Source organism: Populus nigra, chromosome 7, assembly GCF_951802175.1.
Source record: "Populus nigra chromosome 7, ddPopNigr1.1, whole genome shotgun sequence".
In the NCBI taxonomy this organism is placed as follows: Eukaryota; Viridiplantae; Streptophyta; class Magnoliopsida; order Malpighiales; family Salicaceae; genus Populus; species Populus nigra.
This window is the reverse complement of record NC_084858.1, coordinates 4,882,006-4,908,996: the sequence shown is the minus strand read 5'-3', so window position 1 is coordinate 4,908,996 and position 26,991 is coordinate 4,882,006. Positions and strand designations below refer to the sequence as shown.

General features: G+C 34.7%; 3 protein-coding genes and 1 long non-coding RNA gene across 5 annotated transcripts; 2 read left to right on the top strand and 2 right to left on the bottom strand.

Moving 5' to 3' along the window:
* Window positions 1-2,967: 2,967 nt before the first annotated feature.
* On the top strand, window positions 2,968-5,790 carry LOC133698155 (uncharacterized). Its single transcript, XM_062120997.1, has 7 exons — window positions 2,968-3,091; window positions 3,373-3,528; window positions 3,768-3,964; window positions 4,110-4,350; window positions 4,741-4,877; window positions 4,964-5,192; window positions 5,481-5,790. The coding sequence occupies exons 2-6, from the start codon at window positions 3,405-3,407 to the stop codon at window positions 5,189-5,191; spliced, it is 927 nt and encodes a 308-aa protein (XP_061976981.1). The 5' UTR covers window positions 2,968-3,091; window positions 3,373-3,404; the 3' UTR covers window position 5,192; window positions 5,481-5,790.
* Window positions 5,791-6,961: 1,171 nt separating this feature from the next.
* On the bottom strand, window positions 6,962-17,275 carry LOC133699288 (uncharacterized). The gene is made up of 17 exons (XM_062122493.1): window positions 17,121-17,275; window positions 16,610-16,747; window positions 16,308-16,389; window positions 16,142-16,218; window positions 15,496-15,596; window positions 15,046-15,175; window positions 14,850-14,975; window positions 14,685-14,770; window positions 14,297-14,363; window positions 14,034-14,112; window positions 13,676-13,767; window positions 13,447-13,590; window positions 13,325-13,348; window positions 8,324-8,615; window positions 7,720-8,015; window positions 7,442-7,582; window positions 6,962-7,324 (listed from the first exon to the last, which is right to left on the bottom strand). The coding sequence occupies exons 1-17, from the start codon at window positions 17,229-17,231 to the stop codon at window positions 7,205-7,207; spliced, it is 2,106 nt and encodes a 701-aa protein (XP_061978477.1). The 5' UTR covers window positions 17,232-17,275; the 3' UTR covers window positions 6,962-7,204.
* Window positions 17,276-18,780: 1,505 nt separating this feature from the next.
* LOC133700004 (uncharacterized) lies at window positions 18,781-20,703 on the top strand. Of its 2 annotated transcripts, XR_009843352.1 has the most exons (4): window positions 18,781-18,892; window positions 18,975-19,071; window positions 19,551-19,811; window positions 20,260-20,703. It is a non-coding gene; the product is annotated as an uncharacterized LOC133700004 (long non-coding RNA). The 2 variants fall into 2 exon arrangements; XR_009843351.1 differs by lacking the exon at window positions 20,260-20,703 and having other exon boundaries at window positions 19,551-20,017.
* Window positions 20,704-21,709: 1,006 nt separating this feature from the next.
* Window positions 21,710-25,356, bottom strand: LOC133699668 (probable 26S proteasome non-ATPase regulatory subunit 3). Its single transcript, XM_062123021.1, has 8 exons — window positions 25,123-25,356; window positions 24,837-25,027; window positions 24,064-24,201; window positions 23,821-23,957; window positions 23,537-23,591; window positions 23,350-23,460; window positions 22,673-22,912; window positions 21,710-22,490 (listed from the first exon to the last, which is right to left on the bottom strand). The coding sequence occupies exons 1-8, from the start codon at window positions 25,202-25,204 to the stop codon at window positions 21,978-21,980; spliced, it is 1,467 nt and encodes a 488-aa protein (XP_061979005.1). The 5' UTR covers window positions 25,205-25,356; the 3' UTR covers window positions 21,710-21,977.
* Window positions 25,357-26,991: the final 1,635 nt, after the last annotated feature.

Here is a 26,991-nt window from a genome sequence, read left to right as displayed (position 1 = left end):
AAATTGAAAGATGGGAGACCAAAGCAAAAATAACACCATAAATAGGTGATGACTTCAAAGTTCATACAACAAATTTAATTTAGTGCTCGTACTTTAAAAAAAATATATATTTGGTACCTCAATATATTTTCAATTCAATCTTTGTACAAAAGTTCATTTTTCTTCTTTTTTAGTCCTTGGTTTGGCAGAGAAGAGAGACTGACCGCTGGATTCCAGTGTAGAGAAAAAAGAATATTGTTGACATCGATTCTGGCCTCCAAAACGGTTGATCTTTGTGTTAAATGGTTCTATTTGATTAAAAAAGTTCATATTAGGTGATTTTCTACGTTGAAAGTGCCTAGGTAAAAAAAAAAAACCTATTGTGGCTAGATTCTTGGAAAATCAGATGACGCATCGTCTTATTTTTTTTTATTTTCAAAAAAAATAGGGGGGACGACATGTCGTGCACCCTAGATGGAAAAAAAAAGAAAAAAAAAAGGCCCAAGCGGGCTGACCTGGCTTACCACACTTAGTAGCGCCTAGTCTTTTATTTTTTTTCTATTTAAAAAAAATTAATGCTTTTTTTTATATTTTTTCAAAATTAATTTTTACTTATATTTAGATTAATACTTCTTCTCTCTTTTATTTTGTTTATAGAGCCTTTTTTTAAATAACACTTATTTTTTGTTATTTTATATGCATTTAATTTTTTAAGATATTTTTCCTATTCATCTATAATTTTTTTTATATTTTTTGTAGAAGAATTTTATTTTTAAAAATAAAAGATATTTATTTTCAAATGATATTTCTAATATATGCAACATTTCATGATATTTTCCTCTTTTATTTTATTCAATCAATTTAAAAGCATATGTCTATTTTTATTATCATTTTATGGAATAAAAAAATTATTTTAATTAATAAATTTAGCAAACATAATTGGATAAATGTCACGCCATGTGAAATTAAATATTTTAATCCATATTTATTTCTTTATTTTTCTTATTTTATTTGTGGTTATTGTTTATAATTGTTTTTTCATTTATTAACACACATAGTTTTCAATTTATTTAATTACATATATGCATTAACTTTTTTATTTTAATTAGAATTTTTTTAACTATAAAAACATGTGTACATAGTTTTTTTTTTATGGAAAAAAATAACTTTTGTATTTGATACTATTGTCTTGTAACATTAGGGAATGCAACACTATGAAACTATATTAGTGATGAGACAAAGGGGCATGATAGGGATCCAAAGGCATTTTTGTTATTTTCTAGTAAACTAAAAACATCATACAATAAAAAAAGTAAATAAATTGAAATATTGATTATAAAAATAAAAAAATTAAGTTATGATTTCATTTAAAATAGAAGGACTAAATTTACACCACACCTATTTAATAATAATTATTAAAATACTAAAAGACCTTGTCATTTTACTATTGTGATTGTGATGAAGAGTAAAATATCTTAGCCTTTTACAGTTTGATTCTTAAGATTTGTTAAAAGACCTTGGCATTTCAATGTAACAATGAATACTAAAATACTTTGGCCTTTTACAATTTAATCCCTAATTTTGTTTTTTTTTGTAAATTCATCCTTTAATATTGGGTTTAATTGGTATTGAACGTTATAATTTATTTTGATTTATTTTCTATGTAATTATTGTCATCTTATGACATGAGTTTGATAGATTAACACGAGTTGACTTGGCTTATTATTTTTTTTAATTGTTTTTTTTTCTCAAATCCATCCATCAACATTGAGTTGATTGAGAATTTAACTTCATATATTTTTTTTCTTCTTTCTATGAGGCTATTATAGTCTCATGATCTAGATCGTAAGTTTTGCAAGTTAGTTAGGTCGGTCTAGGGTTTTTTTTTGTTCTTTTTTAATTGATTTTTTTTTAATTTTATCTTTCAATACTTTGTTGATTGAGAGTTAGATTTCACAATTTATTTTGATTTACTTTTTATAAAGTTATCTCAACTTCATGACTCGAGTCATAAATTTGGTTGATTAACTCGAGTTGACTAAGGTGGTTTTTTTGTGTCTTTTTTTTTAATTGATTTTTTTTTCATTTTCATCCCTAAATATTGAGTTGATTGAGTATTGAGCTTTACAATATGTTTAATTTTCTTTCTATGCATCTATCTCGATCTCATGACTGAGTTTTCACAGGTTAACCCAGGTTGATTGAGCCTATTTTTCTAATTGAATTTTATATTCAATTTCATCCTTCAATATTAGATTGATTGAGAATTAAGCTTAATGATTTTTTTTAATTTGTTTTCTATATAGTTATTAGGGTCTTATGATCTAGGTTGGAGATTTGACAAGTTAACAAAAGTTGATCTGAGTGAATCCGAGTTGATCCAAGTAAATCTAAGTAGATCTAATATGTTAAAAAAATGATATCGTCTTGATTTTTTTTAGTTAAGCTACATTTTTATTAGTCGTTCGGGTTGCTTTTAAATTTAAAAAGTTGACTATATCACATCAAATCAACCTTCATATAAATTATTTTTGCTAAAAAATATATTATCAACACTTAAATTTAATTGGACCGGTAACATAGCACGAAAAATTATCTAGTTGCACTCTAAACCAAGTTAATGGCCCAGCCCATTTGTTATCTTATGAAAAAGTGTCCCTTACCTTTATGGACCCAAAACACTCTGTTTTTTCTTCTTTACTTTTTTAGCAAAAAAACAAAAAAAAAAAATAAATCGACCTCCTTCACTTAACAATTAACATCTCTTTAATACATTTCATAAAATTTCTTCCGTTTTCAAAAACCTGTGAAAAACGAAAAAAATAATCTGAATTCTTCTGTTTGTTTGTTTTTTAATTCAATATTTGTAATTAACCAATGGTAAATTGATAATTGGACTCCAAAGTCCTATGTTGAGACCATTAGGCCCAAATCGTTTTTACGCCGGCCTAAAAAGCCTTAAGAGGCCCAATTTACAACCACCGTGTTTTTTTTTTTTTTTCAAAATAAAAATCCTCAATCGACACGGATAACTCCCAGATTCAACCTTTCTTTCCCTATTTTATCTCTCTCTCTTCAATCAAACCGCACCCTAGAGACCGATCTCTAACAGGTTTGTCACTCTCTTTCATAATTTCATTCCCTTGCTTCTTAATCTCTCTAATTGCAATTTTTTTAGGGTTTTGTCTGATAAAACATGAAAAATTAACCTTTTTTTGTGATTTTGAAGTAATTAAATGCATATAGTGTGGGATAATTAGGTTTATATCTATCCTCAGTAGCATAAATCGAACTTGATTAGTACTGTTAACCTTTGATTTATTAAGGAATTGCAGTGTTTTTGGTTTTGTTAATTGAAGTTTGTTGGGTTTTGTATTATTAATGTAACTGTAGGAGTAGAGAGAAGAAGGTGTGATTAGTAAAATATGGCTGATGAAAGGAGAGTGCATCCTGATTGCATAAATGCGTCGAATCCTTACCACGAATGTGTCGAATATTGCTTTATAAAAATCGCAGAAGCGAAAGCACGTGCGGAGATTAAAGAGACAGGTATTTTTTTTTAGTTTTTAGTGTCATTGATTGTTGTTTCTGATTGTTAGTAATGGTTAGAAAGAAGTCGAATTGCTCTCGTAGCTGTATATAGTGTTATGTGTTAGCTTGCGGATGTTGCCTGAGGCTGAATGTTGTATTCCTTGCAATTTTCAAATGCATTTATATAACTCAGGTTTTATGGACCATTGATGTTATGATGGTTCATATGCTTACTTGTATTGTTGTGGTGTTTACAGAAGTTGTGCAAGCTAAAGGTGGAATTGGTTGGTCCAGTTCACAAGCTCCTGAGCAAGGTGAAGAGCTTGATGAAGAAAGACCAGATCATGAACATTCGGAAGATGATGATGACCGTGCTGTACTGGATAATGTGGAGGGAGATGTTACACAACTTACTGGGAGAAAGAAAAAGTTGTTTGAGTTGAGACTTAAGATGGTAAATTTGATAAACTTGTCAACTATGAATGTCCTTTTATGTAGCAGATTGTATATTTTGACTGGTGAGCTGTTTCATTTTATTGGGTTTTTTTGTATCGTGTCTATTTATTATACTTGGAATAATTATGGCTTTTGGAATTCAGAATGAGGCAAGAAAAGCCAATCAAACTGCTATGGTATCTGAAAAAAAGAAAATGGAAGCTCCTTCAGAATCAAGGGGCATTTCTAAACAGAAATGGCTAGAGGACAGGAAGAAAAAGATAGGCAAACTTCTAGATGCAAATGGCTTGGACATGACAAAGGCATACATGCTAGACACACAAGAGGCAGCAGAGGCAAAATACAAGAAATGGGAGAAGGATCCTGCTCCATTTGGTTGGGATGGTATGTTCAGAACTCTACTTACATTTCAATCTTTTCACATTACTTCTACTTTTTACAGTGCATTTCATGTGGGTGTCTACCTCCATGTAGAGTTTTTTTTTTTTTTCCTGAACAGTAAACACATACCCCCACATTATATATAAGAAGTGAGAATATGTAGAGCCACCTGAAGCAAGCTTCAGTAGAATGCCATCCTGTCTCAGTTGCTTCATATGTGCTCGTCCACTTTGAAACTGTCAAAAGGACTGTGGCATAGTCCAGGGTGGCTGGTACATGCATGTTGAGTCATGCATCTGAATTCTTATATTAGTAGCATTGACTGCACCCCTCAATAAGAATTTGTTTCAGGATTTAACCTGAGAATTAAACTGATATTTCTTGTTTTAACAGTTTTCAATCAGAAGACACTATACAATGCATATAAAAAACGGACCAAGAATGTTGATGTTGACCTAGAAGAATATAACAAAATGAAAGAAGCTGATCCCGAGTTCTACCGTGAAGCCTCAAGCCTTCAATATGGAAAGGTGCCACTGTTGTGAAAGATGTTTCCCATTTGATCTTAATTCAAGGATTTTGCAATAATGTGGTATGTTCTGTTCAAATTATGTAGGCTCCTAAGACTTCCGAGGACAAGATTGAAAGGATGGTAAAGGAACTCAAGGACCGGGACGAGAATCGGAAGTCATTTAGCCGAAGGAGGAGATTCCGAGATGAGAAGGATATTGACTCAATCAATGATCGTAATGAACATTTCAACAAGAAAATTGAGCGTGCCTTTGGTAAATACACACTGGAGATCAAGAATAATCTTGAGCGAGGAACTGCATTGCCTGACTAAGGTATATGGTCATTGCAATGCTTTGTATGTTGTTGTGGCATGGTCTAATTGAAGAATACATCTTGCACCTAAGGTCATCTAACTTCCATTTTCTCTACTGCTTTTGAAAAAAATTTAATTGCTGCGCAGATTAGTCTTATACTCAGTTACTGTAAATTTTGATGCCCGGTTCATTAGGAATTAGGAACTAAACCGCTGTTCATTCTATGGTTTCAGGTCATATTTGCAGTAGCACTGGTTTCCATTATCATTCCTTTTGTTCTAATTTAGTCTGATCTTATGTTTGCAGGTTCTCTTCAAACAGCTGATTATGAAATTCAAGGAGCTGGGGATCTACAGCAGTTGGACATATCCTTGCTTGAGTGTTGAAACAGACTAAGAAGTACTCTCCATACCTGGAGTCGAGATATTTGCTATTTTGTTGTAATTTGATTGAAGTACTTAGCCATAAAATAGCGGTGAATCATGTAGGTTGAATCTTCTAGCGACGCAGATTGGCATTCCATGCCAAAAGGGATGTCCATACCTTGTCCAAATATACAGTTATTTATGTTTTTGCTTAAGGTAACAAAGAACAGGGGCTGTTTTTGGATCCTCAATCCTGTTGAACTTAGTGGTAGCAGGTAGCTTCACCCTTTCAAACATGACTTCATTTAGCATCTCCGTGCCCCTCATTGATAGGAAACCATGGCTGAAATTTGCTTTTTGTTTGAATTTCTGAGTCATCCCTCCAAAGAGTGGGGAGGTAAGAAAGGTCAAGTAGGATGTCTCGTTATTCCATGCTTTTAACTCGTGAGCCAACGCTTTAAACTCTTCGTTGACACACGGGTAGCTGAGCCTGGCTGAGTGGTATAGTAGGAGATACCTCTGCTTTTTGGTCGCTAGGTAAAAATGAGCTTAGTTTGAACCAGAGACGCGCTTCAAAAAAACCCCCCTCGTGAGTCATGCCCCCCCCCCCCCAATCGTGACCAAGGACCACATAAGCAGTTTGCATTGGTCAAGCGTGTCAGCCTGGTATTTTGACCCCCTGGAGGACCACCCAGGCACTCTTAAGTTGCACCGGGCTCGAGGAGCGGAAACGTGGCAAAGGTTGATATAAAACTTGTAAAAAGACAATATACCCTGTGATTCCTTCGATTCAAGCCTCTCCGAAAAAGAAAATAAAAGAAATAATGGCACGACTACCCTTCACTTTTGGGGTTCTGTGGAGTGTAGGTAACTGTAATTTTTTTTTTCTTTTATGGGGAATGGCATGACCTCCCACCTCAGCACATGCAACCTTATGACATGGCAAATGCGGGTTGGGCAGTGACCATAGAATACCACCATAGCAGTTCCTTTCAATTTCTACTTTTGGCCCTGTTAGTCCTATTGGTTGGACCTTGGTCCGAAAGTAGGGTATTTGCCAGCCTTTCAAGGAGACCTTCCCAGAGGTGAAAGCGCAAAAGGAAACCCCAGGCCCATACCTCCAGAAAGCATCTATGGTTCTTCCCGGGTTACTCATGCATGCGCACGTGGCGCAAGTGGCCGTAAAAAATACCCCATGAAAAATAAAACTACAATCTGGTCATGGTTCACCCGCCCACGCCAATAGCTGCTAATCAATGAGATGACGGAAAGTTGAAGCCTATTAGGTGGTAGACTACTAAGTGACCATAGCACTACCAAACCCCATTAGCCATTTTTTTTTTTATTTTATCAAGTGAGGTAGCTAGTTCATCAGTGGTAGCAGCAGTAAAGATTGTCCAAGCAGAGAAAAGAGAGATGCGATAAGAAAAGAGAGGTAATTAATTGAGCACAACTCCCCATGACAATGATACAAGGCCAAACTAACAAAGAAAGATTAAAATTATAAATAAGTGGGCAAAAGAAGAAAGGTCCATCGTAATCCGATCTCATACACACAAACAAACAAATAGAGTGACGGAGTGAGTAAAAAGAGTGAAGACTAAAGACAAGCGCTCTTTTCTTTTCTTTTCCTTTCCTTTTTTTTTTTTAAGGTGGTTTTCCTCTTTAGTTGGCGGGGTTGCTACGGAAAGATCCCAAAGCCTTGATTGCTGCCGCTCTCAAAATGTACTGGTGGTATGCAGCAGCTGCTAATGCTCCCACAAATGGCCCAACCCAGAAAATCCACTGCATGTCCATCAAATTATGCACACGTTAATTACTATTTAACTCTCCATGTATACAAAAAAGTATCAAAACAACGTCAGAATATAACTTGTGCTTTGAAATTATCTGGCTTCTTACATGATCATCCCAGGCTTTTTCATTGTTGAAGATGACAGCAGCGCCGAAGCTCCTGGCAGGGTTGATGCCAGTACCAGTTATAGGGATTGTGGCCAAGTGTACCATGAACACAGCAAACCCGATTGGAAGTGGAGCCAACACCTGTTCCCAAAAACATGTTATGTTATCAAAACTAAATCCAAACTTAATTAACAGAGTTTAACTACATGACTTGATACAGTAACAAAACAGTAACGCATGAAAAGCAATTACTGCAGTTTACTAGTAGTACTGCTTACAGGGACGTGGGAGTCACGTGCACTTCTCTTAGGGTCAGTTGCAGAGAAAACAGTGTAAACAAGCACAAAAGTGCCAATAATCTCAGCACCCAAAGCTGTGCCAGTGTTGTATCCCATGGCTACTGTGTTAGCACCACCACCAAGAGAGTTGTAGTTTTTCTTCATGAAGGCCTTGACCAAGCCAACACCACAGATAGCACCCAAGCATTGAGCCACCATGTAAGCCACAGCCCTGATCAGTGATACTTTCCTGGCCAAAAACAGCCCAAAAGTGACTGCTGGGTTAATATGTCCACCTGTAACCAAAAAAGGAACAAAACCCATCAACAAACCACACAAAGACCTGATTTTGGAACACAAAACTTCCAAGTTCTACTACAAGATATGTCTCTAGCACACACAAAACATTTTTTAAGTTGGTTAAGAGCGGAGTAATGAACATGCATGGAGAAACCAAAACTCTTGGCAAGTATAACATAACTAATTACAAAGCTGTCCCGGAAGGGGCCGGAGGATACCCTGGTACTACCACACACAAAAAAACTAACATGCAAACTTTTATTCTATGGACTTAATATAGGAGTTAAAACAAGGTGGTTCTTACCAGAGATACCAGCGGTGCAGTAAACAAGGATAAAGATCATGCCACCAAAAGCCCATGCAATGCCAAGCAAACCAACTCCATCACAAGGGTCTTTGTTTGACTTGTGGCCTATAACAGTAGCCACAGTGACATAAAGGAAAAGAAGGGTAGCAATGAACTCAGCTATGAGAGCTCTATAGAAAGACCAGAGCTTGAGTTCACCCAAGTCAAGAAGTGGTGCAGGTGGTGGATCAACATAATCTTTCCCGTGAGTTTGCCCTACTTCACTCACTTCCTTTGACATTTTTTTGATCTAAAGATCCTTTCTCGGTACAATTAACTCTCTTGTCACAAGCTTTTGCGTCTCTCTCGGCTTGTAACTGTGTGAGTGGCCTAAGGTGTTCAGTCCTTTTAAAGAAGGAAGAGAAGGGTATGAAAATGTTGCGTGTTCTGGATAAGACGGGGGCCTTTTGGGAACAAAACAATGTTTACTGCTGGACCTAGGAGAGGGTAGAGAGACAGAGAGGATGGGTTGTAGAGAGAGAAAACAGGGGTGGGACCAGTTGTACAGATAGGCCATGTGATGGCTCATCATCTCCTTTTTTATACAGGGTGAGAAGGTTTAGCTATGGGGACTCAATGGGTCAGCCTGGCATCCAACCAAAGCCACGCGACCAACGGTCATCTCTTGTCCTCTTTCGCTCCTTGCTTTTTCTCTCGAACTTGAAACTCTTATTTTCGTTTTATTTTTCTCCAGTCCCCAGCTTGTCTTCATTTCGGACACCTTTCTGGACCCAGTTCTTACACAGTCACGGTATAATGTTTCGGACATGATTATTGTACACGATTGGAGGGCTGATTTGAAAGGAAAAATGATTGTTAAGCTATCAGATTAATCCCATATCATTGAATTAATTATAAGGTTTTCCTTGATGTTGATTTAACCAGATTTAACTGTCTTAACCGTGTGTTACTAATAACTTGATTACGTCAATTAAAAACCTAACCCAGATTAAGTTTTAGAATACTAAATCTTTCGGATCAATCTATGAAACCCAAACCGAACTTATATTTGTATTAGTTCGTTGTTTATTTTGCATTGGGTGTAGTTAATTAGTTCGGTAGTGAGAATTAGAGTATATCTTTGCCTCTAATGGTTATAGATTTGCTGCCATAAAAATGCTAGGAAGAAAGTGTGAAATGCGGTCCATGAACACATTAGGCGACACATCAACATTTCTGCCATGAACGTGCTTGAAATGTAGGAAGGAACATGGCTCCATGGTATATGGAGAAGAACAAACGAGTCCTCTTTTATGATCCATTAGGGTTATATTTGTGACAATAATTCCCATCCATACAAACATTTGAACGACAATGATGCTTGGGTTAGAAAAATAGGTAACGAAATTAGAACAACGTTAATCATCGATCAAGTATCAATCACACAACCCTTCAATTCTGAAGGCTCTATCTATGGTAAAGAGTAGTTGGTTTCACGTCTCTTGTCTCAAATTTGGATTCAAGTAGAGGTTGTGGAAAAAAACTATGTGAACAAGCCAGTCCATGTATAAATGATTTGTCTCAAATCTTAATTATATGTGAAGAATGACTTCGAGCTTGTTTGTTCTGTTTTAAAAACGATTCTAAAATAAAAAAGTTTTTATTTTAAATTAATTTTTTTATGTATTCAAATCGTCTTGATATGTTGATATCAAAAATATATTTAAAAATAAATAAATAAATTATTTTAATATATTTTTAAACAAAAAATATTTTTAAAAATAATAATAGTCATAATAACAAATAGAATCCCAATATATAAAAGCTTATTTAAGAATACTTCAATGTCGGAAAAAAATAGCATGATAATGAAATTGTACATGCAATAAAAGTATAATTTTTTTTCATGTGATAAAAAAAGTAAAGTTTCTTATGGGATGTGCACCGTTATTTGAATAATATTGAAAAAAATATGCTTAATCTTTTTGGTTTTATAGGTATTTTAATATAATTTTTGATATACCATGACTAAGTTTACCAAACAAAAAATGCCTAATGTCATTCTCTAAAAACAAAACAAATGCTTAGTGCAATCAGTACGTGTAAATTGTAGAAGAAGGGTGTTTCTTTTCATTATTTATTAATCCAAAAGGAAAAGAGAGGATAAAAAGATGAGTCCTTTATGAGGTAGAATGATTGCCGAGGTGGCTTTGCTGTGGGTGGTGGTGGTGTTATTGATGGGCCTCTCCTTACCTTTCAAAGGCAGTATTTTAAATGACGCCATCACAAGCACTCGCCGGAATGCAGTCTTATCTCCTCCCTCCCTCCCTCCATCGCTTCATTTTGATTTCACTGGGTCAGAATAATTTGAAATGTACATTTAATCTTGTGATGTAACTCCCATGTTGTAAAACCCGGATTGGCAAGGATGCAGAGATTAGACCAGCCCGAGTAGAAAAAAAAATAAAAAGAAATAAGCTTAGTTTAATTTAATAAAAAAACTTGGATGGACATGTGATTTAGATAAAACCTCATAAAAAATTATTAATTTTTTTTATAAAAACTATTATTTGAATTTTTTTAAAACGAGTTAGCTCGAGTTAATCTAAATTAATTCTCTTGATATGAAATTTGATTTGATTTTATTATGAAACACAAATTCAAGTAATACCTGATTCACTTTCTTAATAAATTTAATTTAAGAAATGATCAAAACATATTATTTTAAAAAACATATTAAAAATTAAAAGATAATTTTTGAATCCAAATAGGAAATTAATCTAGTTTTTTAATTAAACCAATCAAGATTTTTTTATTATTATTATTTTAACCAGATCAAGTTAGATCACGAGTCAGCCGACAAGAACATTCCGAGTTTACAACATCGCCTTAAACACACACCATTAACTGTCCCGAACATTTATTTAGTTGGGAAAATAAAATGCTAACGTAATATTCTATTGAATAATAAATAAATGCCAAACAAAAGAAAAGGACCAGACGTTTTGTATCAAACGACTCAATTCACTTGTACATATCATCACCATTCTAGCCACGACACGTGTCCGGTACCCAAAACAGCTAGATTGCTCCAGAGCCTTCTTACAATCTTATAGCCGTTGGGGAATGTGAAGGAGAGGGACTTGTCTACCCTTCTCAAGATCCCGATGCCCCCAACGGTCGCTTCATTTTTAATTTTTTTGAAATATAATGGTGGCATTTCTGTGGCCCAGCCAGCCAGTTAGCTTGTTGCCCACGTAGCCAACGAAAGCAACGAGGGAGAGAGAGAGAGTTTTGATTAGCCTGGTATCATCATAAATGTGGTTTGCTACGGTGGTTCTTGCAATATCAAAAGCAAGATTTGATTTTGCGATGACATCATGCATAATCCGGCCACCACCAGCCGGCTGATTCGTGGGATAATTAATACATGAACAACGGATTGATTTTATACATGGGCAGTTGTTACAAAAGCAACAAACCAAGCATCGTATACGAGGATGATTACCCAGGCAACATTATCAGAAGAAAGTACGAGTAAAGACCAGGTAGCAGCACTGTAAATTAGAATCCTGCGCGCCTGCACAAAACTCAGAAACTAATTTTATCATCTACCTAAAAGTCACATGCATAATACACGAAACAAAATAATATATATTGCCTGTACACTCATCAGAATCTTGGATATTGACTCCTTTTTCTTTCTCATATTCTTGGTATCTTCTTCATGGGTCATGCTGAGGAACTCTTGGCAAGGCATAACATACAGGCCTGGGGAAATTCTGGGTCTCTCCTTATAATCTGTAGGCTGTATATATAAATTAATGCAGTGGTATCGATCAAAACCCAGTCAAGAGTATACTATCTGAGTGGAAGTTCCTAGCTAGGTGTACGAGAAAAAGTAACGATTTTTATTTATTTTTTAATTCGAGAAAGGTACGAGAGATTTTATTAATGCGAGAATAGATGATGGCTCAACATTATCCACAATAATGGTGGCCAAGAAAAAGAAGAGCCTATCCGGAATATTCTCTTCCAAATGGCATGAAAAGCTTGATTAATTATTTCACAAATCTCGAAAATCAATGAAGGTGGGGTCACTTAATCATTGATGATTAAGGGCACAACAACGCATCCGCTGGAAAATAGTTGTCATGGACCCGGCTACGAACTGCTTTACTGTATTCAAATGCCAAAGTGGATTAAGATCATGCACTGAATAATTAGGTGTTAAGTCTTGAAACGAAGGTTAGTGAAATTGAGGTAAGCTGTCCTCGTTTGGGTTCTTGAACTAAAAGCCAATATTAACAGTGATCCCAAAACATAATCCAAGACAACTTCACTGGTAAATACAAATCGAGAAAGCCATAAATTCAGGGCTTCTACTTTATAGAAATCTCTACTTGAATTTCTTAATTTTAATTATTGGTTGAAGTTCTTGCACTTTCAAATAATGATCAACCAAGTACAAATCATTCAAAAATACCCTTTTGATTACTCTCGAGAAGGATATCTCAGAATAGGTGTACTTGATTGATTGTTTTTTCATAACATAGGAAGTCAAAGAACTCAAAATAAAGAGTTTTATAAAGTTTAGTTACTGAAATCACGATTATCTGACCACAGATCTTCTTTCAAATTTTTTTCTTTCATGATTTTGAAAATATAATAATGATGGGTTTTTAAAATACACTTTATTTATTAAAATAATATATATATATTTAAAAAATTATTTTTAATAAAAATACACTAAAAATTTAACTGCAGTCAGAAACTTTGAATTTTTCTCTTCGTCTTGAGCTCATTTAACAAAATCTGGGCCTCAGTGATGGGCCTAAAATCACCTGAAGAATACACAGTTTCCATCATTCACTGCTATGCTGAAATATAGTTTGCGTCGTCCTTCTTGTGGCCATGAAACTATAAGCATGAGCATCTTCGGAAAAATTTACAAGGAAATGAGAAAAAGCGTGACTACTATCCTAGCTAAGCTCCGAACTACTTTAATCATCTGCGCACGAACCGGGTAACAATCCAGTGAATCTGTTGAGCAAATGAGCATAACAAGAGAATGTTTAATCATCCTTGAACTTTCTATTGAGTAATGAGTGAAAAAAATGCTAGTGATCCTAAATGCTTACCAAGTTATTTTCAGGAGCTTTCCAGTAGAATCCTTGTATTGCTATAACAGCTAAGTTGGAGGTTATGAGAACGAAAATACTCAAAGAATGCTTTCCCATCCACTCCAAAGCAAATGTCAAGCATCTATAACCATATACATCTACCTGGAACAAAGAGTAAATAGTGTTTTCATTAATATGAATTTCCGAAAATAGAAATGATAGCAATTGTTTGTTCTTAAGAACTTACCAACAAGTAAATAGCAGAATATGTGATCCCCGCTGAAGCACAAGTAATCAGCATATAGCCAAATGTGTACAAGGATTTATTCACGGGATCGCCTGGAAAGAAAAGGAGGAGCAAAATCAAAGATTCAATGTTATTTTGCAAAGAAAAGCGTTATATGTTACTGCATTCTTGTGCAATTAGCTGGAGAATTCTTGCACATCTGCAAGGTATAACATCTCAACACCCCCCTGTTCAAAACACAAGACAATTTATATTTTCAAGAAATTAAAACTGTTTCGATTATATTAATGCTGTCTTTGCAGCAAGAATCATCCATTGATTCATTCTAGGAGAGATTATGAGTCCTTAGAGTGCATACCTACAACAGCAAGGAGCAATCCAACCAAAAGAAGTGACAATGAGAACAGGATCCAGTTTTGCATGCGTTGCTTGTGGTCCTGCAAAGCATTTGTGTAATATGACAAGTAATTTGTTAATCGTGCTGTTCAAGGTCGCAGCATGCGTAAATAAAACGGTTTTGGCACTTGTATTTCTATTGAATTATTTTTGCAACTCCCACTAAATGATCGAGAACAATAATAAGAATTAAGAAGAGAATGGAGAGGACAGCTATGTTTTCACCTGCAAGTGAGCAAGACTATGACCATATTGAAGTCCAATTATGCAAGACACTGCGGCTGTTATGGAGCTGTGAAATAAATCATTGTTAGAAGGTTACAGAGAATTCGAGTCACTGTTCCATAGAAAAGGGCCAATTCGCGCAAAAAAGATATCCTGCTTATATCCTGCTTATGTTTATGAAGATAATATGGAAAGATAATAACCCATGAACTGTGTAAGCTGTCAGTATGAAATGACCCGAAGCTACCACAAAGAACCTGTAGCCCTCCTAAATAGGCACCAAACTGATCGAGGTAGTTGAAGCATGAATATTAAGGTGAGTAGAATATTAAAGCAAAGAAGAACTGCCTTCGAGAAAGCAAAGCATAAAAGAGGTTTGATTGGCCACCTTAAAACACCTTCAGGATCAAAAGGAGCATGACACCAGGAAGGTGCACTCTCTGGAACTTGGCCATTGGTGGACATATTGCACTCCTACATAGTGAAACTTCATTAAGGTCAAAGGACTTCATAGATGAATAGACACGGAAAAAATGAACTGCTTAGAGGATACCTTCAGGTTTCTGTAAACAGGTTTTTTATATAGGTGATCAATGCCAAGTACATAGCGATCAATCATTCCAGCTGAATTACAAGCAGGTCCAAGATCACCCCTCACAGAACATTTTACCTGTGTAAGCTTTTGTGTAAGTAGGGAAGTATTAGATCATGAATTGGGACAGCAACCAACAAGATTTTAGGCACCTCACCATGTAAACATAGCTGTGATTTGCTGGAAACACAGAAGAAGTTGCATTGGACATTTCAAATTGCCAATCCGGAACATATAAACCATACAATAATCCCAAGTATATAGCAGATAGTGAAAACGCTGCACCCCTAGAAAACAGAATTTTTATAGTTAATGAAATAGGAAAAGAATACAAGTTTTTGGCTATCATAATCCAATCTGCCTGCTAAGTTAAAGGAAACAAAGAATCATCAATCTGTCGTGCACCAAACATGAATCCATCTTTAGTTAATCAATTCAAATTAAGCCCATCTATCAGCTCATAAAAGTAAGAGAGGGAAAGGAAACAAGGTCTGATACTTGGCATCAACATTAAAAACTGAGACTATCAAAGTAAAAAATGTTGTTATTAGATATTCACTATCCTTGGAGTTTAAGAGCGAAATGCAATCTCAAACGTTAAGCTTACCAATGCCAGTAATAACTCTTGAGAAAGCTTACATCTCTCCGCGATCGACATGAAAGCCAGATCTCACATAAAGCAGCAAAAATGTATCCAACAGATATTCTCTGGCTTGAATGACATTTAACACAAAGTCAACAAAGTGCGAGCATAATATGCAGAAAGAAACCAGGAACTTGTTAAGGACTCAAACGAAGACCATAAAGGTCATGTGCAGTGCTTGAGTATCATGTGGGTAGTACTGAGGAGTATTTCTTGCATCTGACCAGAACGATAACAAACAAGAGTTGAACAGTATGTATATAATGTAGATACAATAAAATTTGAATTTATCTGTGTGGCTAATTACACTGCCTATCTAATTTAATTGAGAAGGAAACTGATGTGGATACTTCTGTGCAATCATTTCTTCAGTACCATCTAAAGGTAGAGTGAAGTTTCCTAGCATTTCTTCATGAAGGATGATACCTCTCTACTACTCTCCATAACTTGTCCTTGTGAAGAGTCAAATTAGTACTAGCAATATATGCGTATCGCAACAAAATATATGCTAATTAGAACGACAATCCCGAAGGAAAGTACCATGAACAGATTATTTCTCATTGGAAAACTCAACACTAGTTCAGAACCATTAATTTAAAAATCTATGCACCTGCAAAATTCCAAGCCAACGTATTCTTTTCATGTCAACACCATACGTCAAGGACTTTATTCCATGAAAGTAGCCACCTGAATTCAAAAGGGTGTGTTCCATATTACATACAGAAAAACATTGTAAAACTTCACTTCCCTAGAGCAAGTCAGATAATGCATGCTACCTTGAAGAATTACACCTAGCAAAAATAGTTCTACTGCCCTTAGCACCGCCTTCCGTGTGGCTTCTATTCTATTTGGTACTCTCTGAAATTGTATACAGAAAGAAAGCGTTCAATTTAAGTGCATCCAGTTAATTGGTTTGCTTACAATCATATTTCAATATCCAATAATCACTTGGTGGTTGAAATATCTAGTATAAAAGTAGAATCACCAGAATGATCTTTGGGTCTAAAATGAACCGTTATTCTTAAGATATTGAATTCCCTTAGAAACACCAATTTCTTGAATTAAGAGGGGCTAGTACCTTGTAAACAAGTGCAAGAGAAACCCCAGCAATGAAAAGAAAGAAGGGCATCACAAAATCTGCCAAGTGAAGTCCGTTCCATGGAGAATGAGCTATAATTGGAACAATTGCCCCGCCATAATCAACTAGCATCATTAGCTGAAAACAACCAATATTTCAAAGCAGATCATAATTAAGTATAGTTTTTCATGAAGCTTATTTGATTCAGCTTATGAACTAAGCAAAAAGTTCAAGTTAAGCTAAGCTTTTCAGTTCTTGATTTCAAGTAAAGAAACGATCCAATCAAGGTGAACAACGAGTATTGTATCATAGTGTCTTTGCCAAGATTTTCTCAAAAACCAAACAGAGAGACCCCAGAAAGTCAAACCAGTTCAAGAAAAGAAAACAGCAGGATCCAACTCGACAAGCAAATAAGTCACAACTTTATAAGAAAACAACGAAGCAGGATCCAGAGCTTTTAAACTAAATCAAGATTGAGAGATAAAAAATGACAGGGAGCTTAGTAGCTTACAAAGACACAGAGACCACGAAAGACATCAAGAGAGGCAACACGTGGCGTTTTCTTACTGGTCCGTGGTTGTTCCTCAATGTCCAGCAATGGCCTGTGCAGTAAGTCTGCCATTATTTTCAGTGAAGATCAAAAAAGCTTGTTAATTTACAGAGAAGACAAACATGTGAAGGTGAAGAGTGAAGAGGAAGGTGGCCGAGGGGATGACAAAAGCTGACGTGGCATATGGTGGTAGACTGGTAGGTTACCTGCCAAACCGTTATTTTGGTTAGAAAATATGGACTACTACGAACAAGTCCACGAGTATTCGTATCTTCGTATTCGAATTTGAAATCATACATGCAAGGTATCAGATAATGTTTTTCTTACAAAGAAATACAAGATAATGATTAAAAAATATTACATCAACTGTGAACGTACGCTAAAAATAGTACTAATGCTAAAATTAAAATAAAAAAGTAAGATGACTAAAAAGTAGAAATAATAACAATGTTTTTTTTATAAAACCAAAAACTGTTTTTTATTTATAATTTTTTTAAAAATATTTTTTTTCAGCGAAGGATTTTTTTTTAATTAATAACTTGAACTCAATTGTTGTTTACTTAACCTAATTAATAGTGTTTTATATGTTTTATAACTCATCTTTTATTTATAATTTTTGATGCACGTGCGAAAGCTAATAAAACAATAATATCTTATTAAATATAAAAAATTTAATAAGTAAAAAGGTTATAGATATGTATTATAGATTCATTATTTTATTATCTGAAAAATAAATATATAGTGATTTGTCTTCTAGATTTGTAAGGCTTTTACATAGGTTAGGAAAAGCATAAAGAAAATTAAAATATAATCCAAATAAAATAATAAATCTGAAAAATTCTAGAAAAATAATAAAATTATTTCAAATAGCAACTTTTAAATCTAATTTCAGGAGATTTAATGGCTTGATAAGCAACGAAATAATTTTTTATAAGAAAATTACGTGTAAAATAATGATAATTGAAAATTACAATAAAAATAACATATTGAAGAGGGTAGTTTAGGGAATAGAATTAGGGCTGAATTAAAAAGAATAAACTTGTTGGTCAGCAAAAATTACAAGACAACTTGCCTTTCTAAGTTTGAAAGAATGATTAGATACCTTTTCCTTTCCTTTTCTTTTTCGTCAAATCAAAGCAATAATATCTTCTAAAAATCGAATCTACAAATAAGGTGACGGGAGAGTCCTTGTCATCACGTGAGGATAGAGAAGCAGTGGAGGACTTTCCGCAAACCTTTAGCATGAAGATACCTGTCGGTACGATTTTAGATGGGATTTTGTTTTAAAAATATTTTTGAAAAATTTAAATTATTTTTTATATTTTTAATTTATTTTAATATGCTGAAATAAAAAATAATTTAAGAAAAATAAAAAAATATTATTTTAATATATTTTCAGATTAAAAACACTTTGAAGCAATTATTACTGCAAAATGTGTGTATGCCCGGAAGATATAATGAGGTGCAGAAATGTAATCTTGGACCTTGACAGATACTTCAAAATCCAGTATTTTGGGCTTTCTTTGACCCTAACCTATTTGAATTAATGATTAGGGCCTTGAGCCCATGTCTTGAAATCAGGCCTTTGGTCTGGTCTTAGTAATGGAAGCTTTCCTGTCTGTTCAAAGGCCGAGAGAAACACCATTCCAAAAGCCAAAACCTGAGAGACAGCACACTGTAATCCTCTGAGACTGGAGCAGATGATCGTCTGTGTCGCGATCTTCGGTCTTCAGGTACACCTCCCCCCATCTCCCACATTCGTTTTATCATCATACAATCTTTCCATGAAATTTGATGATTGTCTCTGTCAAACAGAACAATCCACTGTACATACAGAGTTTTACTGAAGCAGACGATGGACTCAAGCTCCACCACATAGTTCACTGCTCCCTTGACGTGGTCGATGAGAGAGGTTAGTCTTACTTGTTTTTAATTTGATTTTAATTGATCCATATGTGTGTGGATTTATTTTCTTCACGAACTAAGTTGTGGCCTAATTATCAAAAAAGGGTCAAGATTTATTGTTTCTATGTTTGAGGATTTTTTTCAAGACTTGAGTCGTGACTTTTAGTTGGTTTATGGGGTTCTTATAAAATATAAAGAAGTCCGGGGACTTGGTTAAGAAAATGCATGGCCCCTGGTTTTGGATTATGATCTTTGTGTTTCTGGACGCATTAGTGGTTAATAATTTATATGGTTTGTGGTTTGAATGTGAAATTCGTATGGTGTCTGATTGTGAGTGTGAATTTGTTTAGTGAATAACCCGAAGAAATCTGGCCCGATGCTGAATGAGACGTTCCTTGGATTGCTTTATCCAACTGAGATTTATTAAGAATAGCTTCAAGATGGTGAGTTTGGTGTCCTGACATAATGTGTTATTGTTGTCTTCAGGTATGGTTATTTGACTAACACGAAGGTGAAATTCATCCTGGTCACTTTGGATTTAGATGTCAGGGATGCAGATGTGAGGATCACTTACTAGCTTCTGGTATTATTGGCTTCCCCCCCTGATCTGTCTGAACTGGAGTAACTATATGCCCATAGTATATATCAGATATTGAAAGTTAGGTGATGGAGGGCGGTTCTAATAATCTGACTACAAAGGCTGAAGCTCCTTAAATCACCTGTTATATCTTGAAGCAGTTGGAGGTGGTGAGGTGTTGAGTACCAAGTTTCTATCGTAATGCACTTTACATAGAATGTTTTATTTGTTTGGCATCTCGTCTAGGCTTTAAGTAATATATTGGTCCGTCCAGCCATGGCATGTAATAGAAGCACCACAGTGGCAAAGCGAATGTATTTGTCTTGTGTGAAATAGATACTTATATAAGGACAATAAGATGCTTATTTTTTGAAAAGGGGTTTCTCTGTTACTCAAATTACTCAAACGAGTCTATGGAGAGCCAATGGCCTTCCAGCCAACCAGTATAGGTGTTTCAGCAATCCACCTATGTAGAGATTTAGGTGTCCATGTGGCTTTCACTTTGTTGCTAATTCATTATCCAATAATAGCTCATGTGCATGAAGTCCTTATGTAAATTGCTTGATCTGAGTTTTGCCTCATTGTTTCTGCTTTAATCTTCTTTTGGGATTTTTGTAGTTCTTTCGGAAGTTCCATGCTGCCTTTGTGGATGCAGTTTCAAACCCCTTTCACGTGCTAGGTAAAAAGATCACATCCATAACTTTTTCAGAAAGAGTAAGCAATATCGTCAAGTCATTTGGTTTGAGCTCAGCAGTCTAATCTCAGTCAATGCATTTCTAAAGCTGTTGGATTGCTTCAAGCAACCATTTTTCTCTGCCTCTGGCTAGGAAGTGAACAAATATTGTACGAAATTGGAGTTAGAGTTGTAGCTAAAAAAAAAGTGTTTTCACCTCTTAATTAGAGATGGTTCTTTTATTTTAGTGCATATTATTCCTTACAAACTTGACATGCATCCACTTCAATCGCAGATGTAACTCCGCCCTTTATCTGTCCCTTTGATATTTTAGATGTAGGCTATTTGATCCAAAATAATATGCAATAAAGTTAAACGATTAATTAAGTAGCTCCCATTCATCGCTTACGTCCATTAGTTTGCCAAGCAGACAAAGTGCAGTTGCAGTTGCAGCCGTGCAGGACAATTGGAAAGCATTTCTCACTCTACTTTCAATTTTGTTTTTATGTTTCAAGTCATACTTTCATTGATAAGCTTTTCATTCGGAACCCAGAAGCACTCGTAGAAAATTTATTCGTCCCTATAAACCAGAATGGCTTGAAAGCTTTGTGAGGCTCATACAAACCCAAAATAAATCGTACTTTCATTGATAAGCTGCGAATGTGTTTTCTGTACCTGAGAAGGCATTGTTATTAAAATGATTCCAATTTTCCGAGTATAATAAAGGCGAGAATGGATCTGTTGATAGACCACATGTAAGAGCAGGATAGGAACTTGGTGCTATGGTTCCCAATACTTCCATATGGAAACCGTTTCCGCTCAAAACATTCTGCGACAAGTCAGTTCTTTGTGGCATTAGGGTATTACATGACAGCCACGGCCTTTGACAGATGCTTGATATAAAATCATTAACGTGCAGTAAATAGAGAAACTATAAAATCTGTTATTTATGTGTCACCACGCCTTCCCCAGATTTAATGAAGACCCTCAATTCTTTTTCACGACGCCGTCGAGAAAATGGCATCTGGCAATCCTATGATAGATGTGCATATGATGCCACGATAAAAATCCTATAGTTGCAAATTCTGTGGTCAAGAAAAACAGCCAGCCACAAAACACAATTACTGGCTTATCTGTAATTAAGATAGTTTAAAATATTTTTTATTTAAAAATATATTAAAATAATAAAAAAATATTTTTGACATTAATATAATCTGAACACATATTTTTTTTTATTTTAAACAAAACAAATTCAATTTTAAAAATGAAATTTATACCGCATTTCCAAACACAATCATACCGAGCAAATTAATATTAGTTATTACCTTATTATCTAATGTATCCATTTCTTATGAATTTAAGTCACTAGGCACACTCTGGGCACGGGTGCATCAATTTGACAATAATGCAGTAAAATCAAATGACAGCAATGAGAGAATAAATTCTGGGGAAGGAAAGGAGCAACCCACCATACAATTCAATATAGTTTAAAAGTGGTTGCTCGACTATGAGAAAGAATCCTAAATCACAAAAAAAAAAAAATTACCGAGACAAATAGACTCAAAAAGGTCTAGATTCCTGCCATGGAGTTCAGATTATAAAGGCAAAGAGCTGGAGGAGAGAGTTCCATGATGAACTGACAGGCACCTTCACAGATACTAAATCAAAACTCATCATCGTCCTCCTCAGCTATGTGCTTCGCAAGCTCTTGCTCTTGTTGTTGCCTCTCTCTCCTTTTCTCAGCACTTTCTTTCTCCTTGTGGGAATTCGGTGGAAACCTAAGGGCACGTACTGCCTCATTATGCATGTTAAGACAGAAGGCAATCCTAGAGTTAAATGCAATTTGAGGTTCATTTGTGGAATATATGTCCCCTGTTTCCTTAGATACCATCCATCCATTGGCATGATCCAATGTAGCATCAATAGCACCATCTCGTATTGCCTTGGCCACGATGCTCTCAGCCTCTGCAACAGGATTTGCAGAGTCCAACCTCAACTTCTTGGCTACATCAGCCAGTGAAATACGAGAATAAGAGATACTGATGTTGCGAAGTCCAGTCCTTATAACATTGTGCCGCAGTCTAACAATTAAGTTGAGGGTCCTGTCTGCGTTAAAAGTGGATGAGAACTTCTCAGCGATGGACTTAAAGAGCTCCAAGTCCCCTATTCGCACAGCCTGAAAACAACAAATATTGCCTCCATTAAATCCAGCAATAAAACCTCAAGCACCTTGCCTTGACATGCAAGAGGCATCTTCCTCGGAAAAATTAAATCAAACTCAATATTTGTAAAGCCTAGATGGATGTCCATTTTCAGTAAACAAATCAAGAGACTCAAGTTTCAAAGACCTAGACTTACATTTGTGAGCTCAAAGTATGGCCTCAAAGCATTTTCCATGCCTTTCTGCATAAAAACAGTCCTCTCAGGGATTTCTCCTAGCAGCAATCTGACAATAACTGCCCACTTGTTGCATAGAACTCGAAAACCAAGGGCTGCGGCAGGGGCTTTACGTGCAGCTTGAAGGAGAGACTCTTTTGCATCAGTATACTCCAACTGAATTGTCCTAATCTTTCCCAAGTAGAAGAGATACCGACAGAACTGCATGATAAAATAGAACCAATGGCTTTTTAAATGACAACCATAAATCGACTTTGTTTCTATATTGAATATTGCTTGAAAATCACATTGTTTATTTTCACATCAATGAAGTTCCATTACAAACAATCCCATAAGATTCAATGTTTCATCAATTTGACATGTAAGACAAGCAAGAACGATATGTGATACATAAAACAGCTATACTTAAATTCCTAAAATCAAGACCAACAAAGCATTGTTTAAAAAGCACATGCTAGCCTGGATTATTTTTTGAAGGGCAGCAGGTCCAGGAGGAGAATGCAAACCATTAGAAACCAATCTTATATCTCATGTTATGTTTATATTCCAATAAGATTCTTCCATCAAAATCAACTATACTGTAGGCTTTAATTATTCAACATATAAGGATAACTGTCACTGAGTCCAGTGCGTGTTACCTGCTGATTTGAATGAGCCTCAAATCGCGGGGCCTTTGACCTCAACTTCTCTGCCTGATCATATAAATTGTAATGGAGGTAATTCCGGAGCAGTAGGTTGAGAAGTGTTTCCTGCATCACAACATCATTCAAGTATAAGAAATCAGCAAGCCACCCACAATGTGTCCCTCATCACTGGAAAAATTACCTGGCCCAGCTCATCATGGCGCAATGTTGCAACCCGGTGAAGAGCAAGGAGGTTACTGTTAGTGAAAAAAAAAACTCAAGTTAGTTAACAAATGAGGTTGCTAATAACAGATTACACTATAACAGAATCAAGACCTGCTATAGTTTTGGGAGTGCATCAACCATCGCAGATGAGACACCAAGACATCAAGGAGATAAACAACCAGACCCATGTACATTTCGTCATGCACCCAAGATCATGTTTTAACTGATGTGGTCATGCATTCAATAAAATAGAAAATTTACCCTCTGATTTCAGCAAGATCACCAGTGAGTTCATAGCTAAGTGAGTAGTAAGAATAAAGCCTTGATGCCAGAACATCAACAGTCCTCCTATTTAGATTCTTCAAGCGAGCAATGCTAGCTGATGAACAAGTTTTAGCCTGCGATATAGCAGCACAATTTTGTTGAGAACTTGATGTAGTTATTTCACTGGAAGAAAAAAGAAAAAAGAACGTACAACCGTTCTGTAATTATATGCTGCTTCACCTCATTATATTTCTTCTGATCAATCAGAAATATCAACACCAACAGGTAGCAATATATCTCCAGTTCCGGTAAGGGATATTTTGCAGGAGCTTGAGTCACAGATGTCACAGAATCAACCTCCATTTCATGCGCATCTTCCTGTCCACAAATATTAAGCAATCAAACTTCCAACATCGTTCAAATTCAATTGCATGCAACATCACCAAAGCAAATTCACCTGACAACACTATCCAATTATCAAACTTTACTTCACTGCCTAAACACCAATGAAAGACTCACACATAAGCACTACAAAAACATAACAACGATAACTGAAAACAGTCAACACTCCAAAAAAACTATAAAGGCCTGCCTTTGACCATCACCAAACAGATTAAGATTTCACATTGAGTGATTAACTGCCCATCCATTAACCAATACGCTTCATTCGATTTATTCACTAAAATTAACCACCATAGTTACGATTCAACCTCCCCCAGCATCAAAAAAAGAAAATCCTCTTCACAGAACCATCAAAGTACCAGACTTTTCTTCACTGCCTAAACACCCACTAGTCTTTCACGTTTAATCTCTACAAAAAGAACTAAAAACAGACCAAACACTTCAAAAGCATAAATAATCAATCAATGAAAAATACTATTTTTCCCCTTCAAATGATCCAATAATCAAAACCCTTCATTATTCTTCCATTCCCATTCACCAAAACTAATTAAATCAACAATAAAAAAAAAACTAGAATTACACGATCTACTAAAAAAATCTCAATAAATTACCTTAGGAAGATAGGAAATTAACCGATTAAACGGCTCGGATCCCGCCGAAAGAGCAAAATTAAGAAAAGCAGAGAGCACAGAAGCTTTCAACTTTCTCCTCAGAGTCATAGTCAGTCTCACAGCTCTCACAATCCTCCTCGCTTCCTTCGCATACGCTCCAGTCTCAATTAACGACGCAATCTCCTTCAAATCTAAACAGTCAACCAAACACAAAAAGATTAAGACTTTACAGATAAATAACCGAAAACCTGATTATGTTTACAGAAATACGTATAAAAATACGTACGGTGGAGAGTGGAAGGAGAGGATGATGTGGTGGAATTAGAGGGTTGCTGCTGCTGCTCTTTCATCTCGACGTCTTGAGTCATGATTAAAGAGAGAGGATGGGAGAGAAATTAGGGTTTCTGAAAGAGATTTTGATTTGGGAGAAATTGGAGATGGAGAGAGGTTGGTGTTTAAACCTAGTTTTCTTTCAGTACAAGTCTAACAAACTGGAGTGAAGAGAGAGGAGGAAAATATTCTTCGCTGAAACGGTGTCGCTTTGAATTCTGATAAAAAGATTTAAAAATCCGACGTTGACCCTGAAACAGAACTGGGGCAAGTTTTTGCACTCACGGTACTTTTCCCTTTCCAGCCCCGTCCTCAGCCCACCCGGATATATATATATATATATATATATATATATATGTATTAATGAATAATAGGTAGTTAAATAAATAACTCTAGAGGTTTTTTTAAAATATTTATATTATTAAATTAAATCTTGTTTTATACCATAGTTCTTATTATATGCACATATAAATATTAAATTATTGGCATAATAAAAATATGAAACCAATTACAAAACCAACAAAGACTTGGATTAAATTAATTACAAATATACAACACGATTAGTTAAAATAAGAGTAAATTATAAATTATATCCTTCTGATTTTGTAAGATGAGATAAATAGTCATTTTAGTTTCAAAAGTAATTAATTATTTTTTTCTTATCAGTTTTAATTATGCTTAATTTACTTTTTATTTTATTTTATTTTAAAACATATTATATCCTTCTGATTTTGTAAGATGAGATAAATAGTCATTTTAGTTTCAAAAGTAATTAAATTTTTTTTCTTATCAGTTTTAGTTATGCTTAATTTAATTTATTTTTTTATTTTAAAACATATCTTATTTTCCCATCAATCTTTTTATATTATTATTTTTAAAATAAAATAAATTGAAAAGGACATGAAATGGGAGAAAAATGATAAAATTCACAAATAGATTTAAAATATAAATATTAATTATTTATTTTTTAAACTAAAATACTATTTATCTCTATAGACACAATTTTAAAAACATGAAATAATACAAGAACACTTGTATAAATATTTGATTTTATTAAAATATGTAATTGGGTAAAATCTCGATTTAAAATATTCTTATAAAAACGTGATTAAAATATATGATGGCTTGATTTGTTTGTGAAATCAAGTCAAGATTTGTGCTTTGTAAGAACGTGATTTTTGGCTTGTATTGTGAAGTAAGATTCGGTGATTTAATACTTTAAAAAGTGTTGTTACTCATTTTTAATCCACAAAAAAATCAAGAAAAAAAAGAAAAATAGAAAAAGAAAATCTAAAACACAAGATGATATATACGAAGAAAGCCTATAAAATTGTCCAAGTTGGTGGTGAATGGCTAAATGACAAATGAAAAAGTTGGAGGACCAAAATGTATAAAAATTAACAAAATTAGCAATCCAATTCTATTGACAAAGGACTCTATTGGTGAAAATATTTTTTATTTGGAGTAAAAAAATATAAATTTAGATAGGTAAGGACTTTATGAGAATTTTGGAAGGCTTGATTAATTTTATTCATGACTTAATTGCAAGAAAAAATAATTTTTAAAGTCAATTTAGATTTTAATCGGAAGAAATTAAAGTATGAGAGTCAAATTATAATTTTAAATAGTTAATCTAGTCAAATCAAAAGCTTAAATCTTTGATATACAGAGATTTTTATTTCTTCACTGCATGATGTTAATATTGATGCTAGATTTGTTAAGGCATCAATTTGCTTATTCACTTTTTGTGATACATGTTTCAAAGTGATGTCATCAATTCTAGTGCATGCTTGTGATATAGGTCAAATTCTGGCTTTTTGATTTC

Bases quoted from the DNA above. Each gene is read 5' to 3' on its own strand.
- LOC133698155 (XM_062120997.1), top strand. From the start codon at position 3,405: ATGGCTGATGAAAGGAGAGTGCATCCTGATTGCATAAATGCGTCGAAT. The intron at 3,529-3,767 runs GTATTTTTTTTT...TGGTGTTTACAG, and splicing joins TGCGGAGATTAAAGAGACAG to AAGTTGTGCAAGCTAAAGGT. The intron at 3,965-4,109 runs GTAAATTTGATA...TTTGGAATTCAG, and splicing joins TTGAGTTGAGACTTAAGATG to AATGAGGCAAGAAAAGCCAA.
- LOC133699668 (XM_062123021.1), bottom strand. From the start codon at position 25,204: ATGACTCAAGACGTCGAGATGAAAGAGCAGCAGCAGCAACCCTCTAAT. The intron at 25,028-25,122 runs GTACGTATTTTT...TTGACTGTTTAG, and splicing joins CTCTCCTTCCACTCTCCACC to ATTTGAAGGAGATTGCGTCG. The intron at 23,461-23,536 runs GTAATTTTTCCA...GTTGTGATGCAG, and splicing joins GCCATGATGAGCTGGGCCAG to GAAACACTTCTCAACCTACT.
- LOC133699288 (XM_062122493.1), bottom strand. From the start codon at position 17,231: ATGGCAGACTTACTGCACAGGCCATTGCTGGACATTGAGGAACAACCA. The intron at 15,176-15,495 runs GTAAGCTTAACG...TCTGTTTTCTAG, and splicing joins AAGAGTTATTACTGGCATTG to GGGTGCAGCGTTTTCACTAT. The intron at 7,325-7,441 runs GTAAGAAGCCAG...ATGGACATGCAG, and splicing joins AAAAAGCCTGGGATGATCAT to TGGATTTTCTGGGTTGGGCC.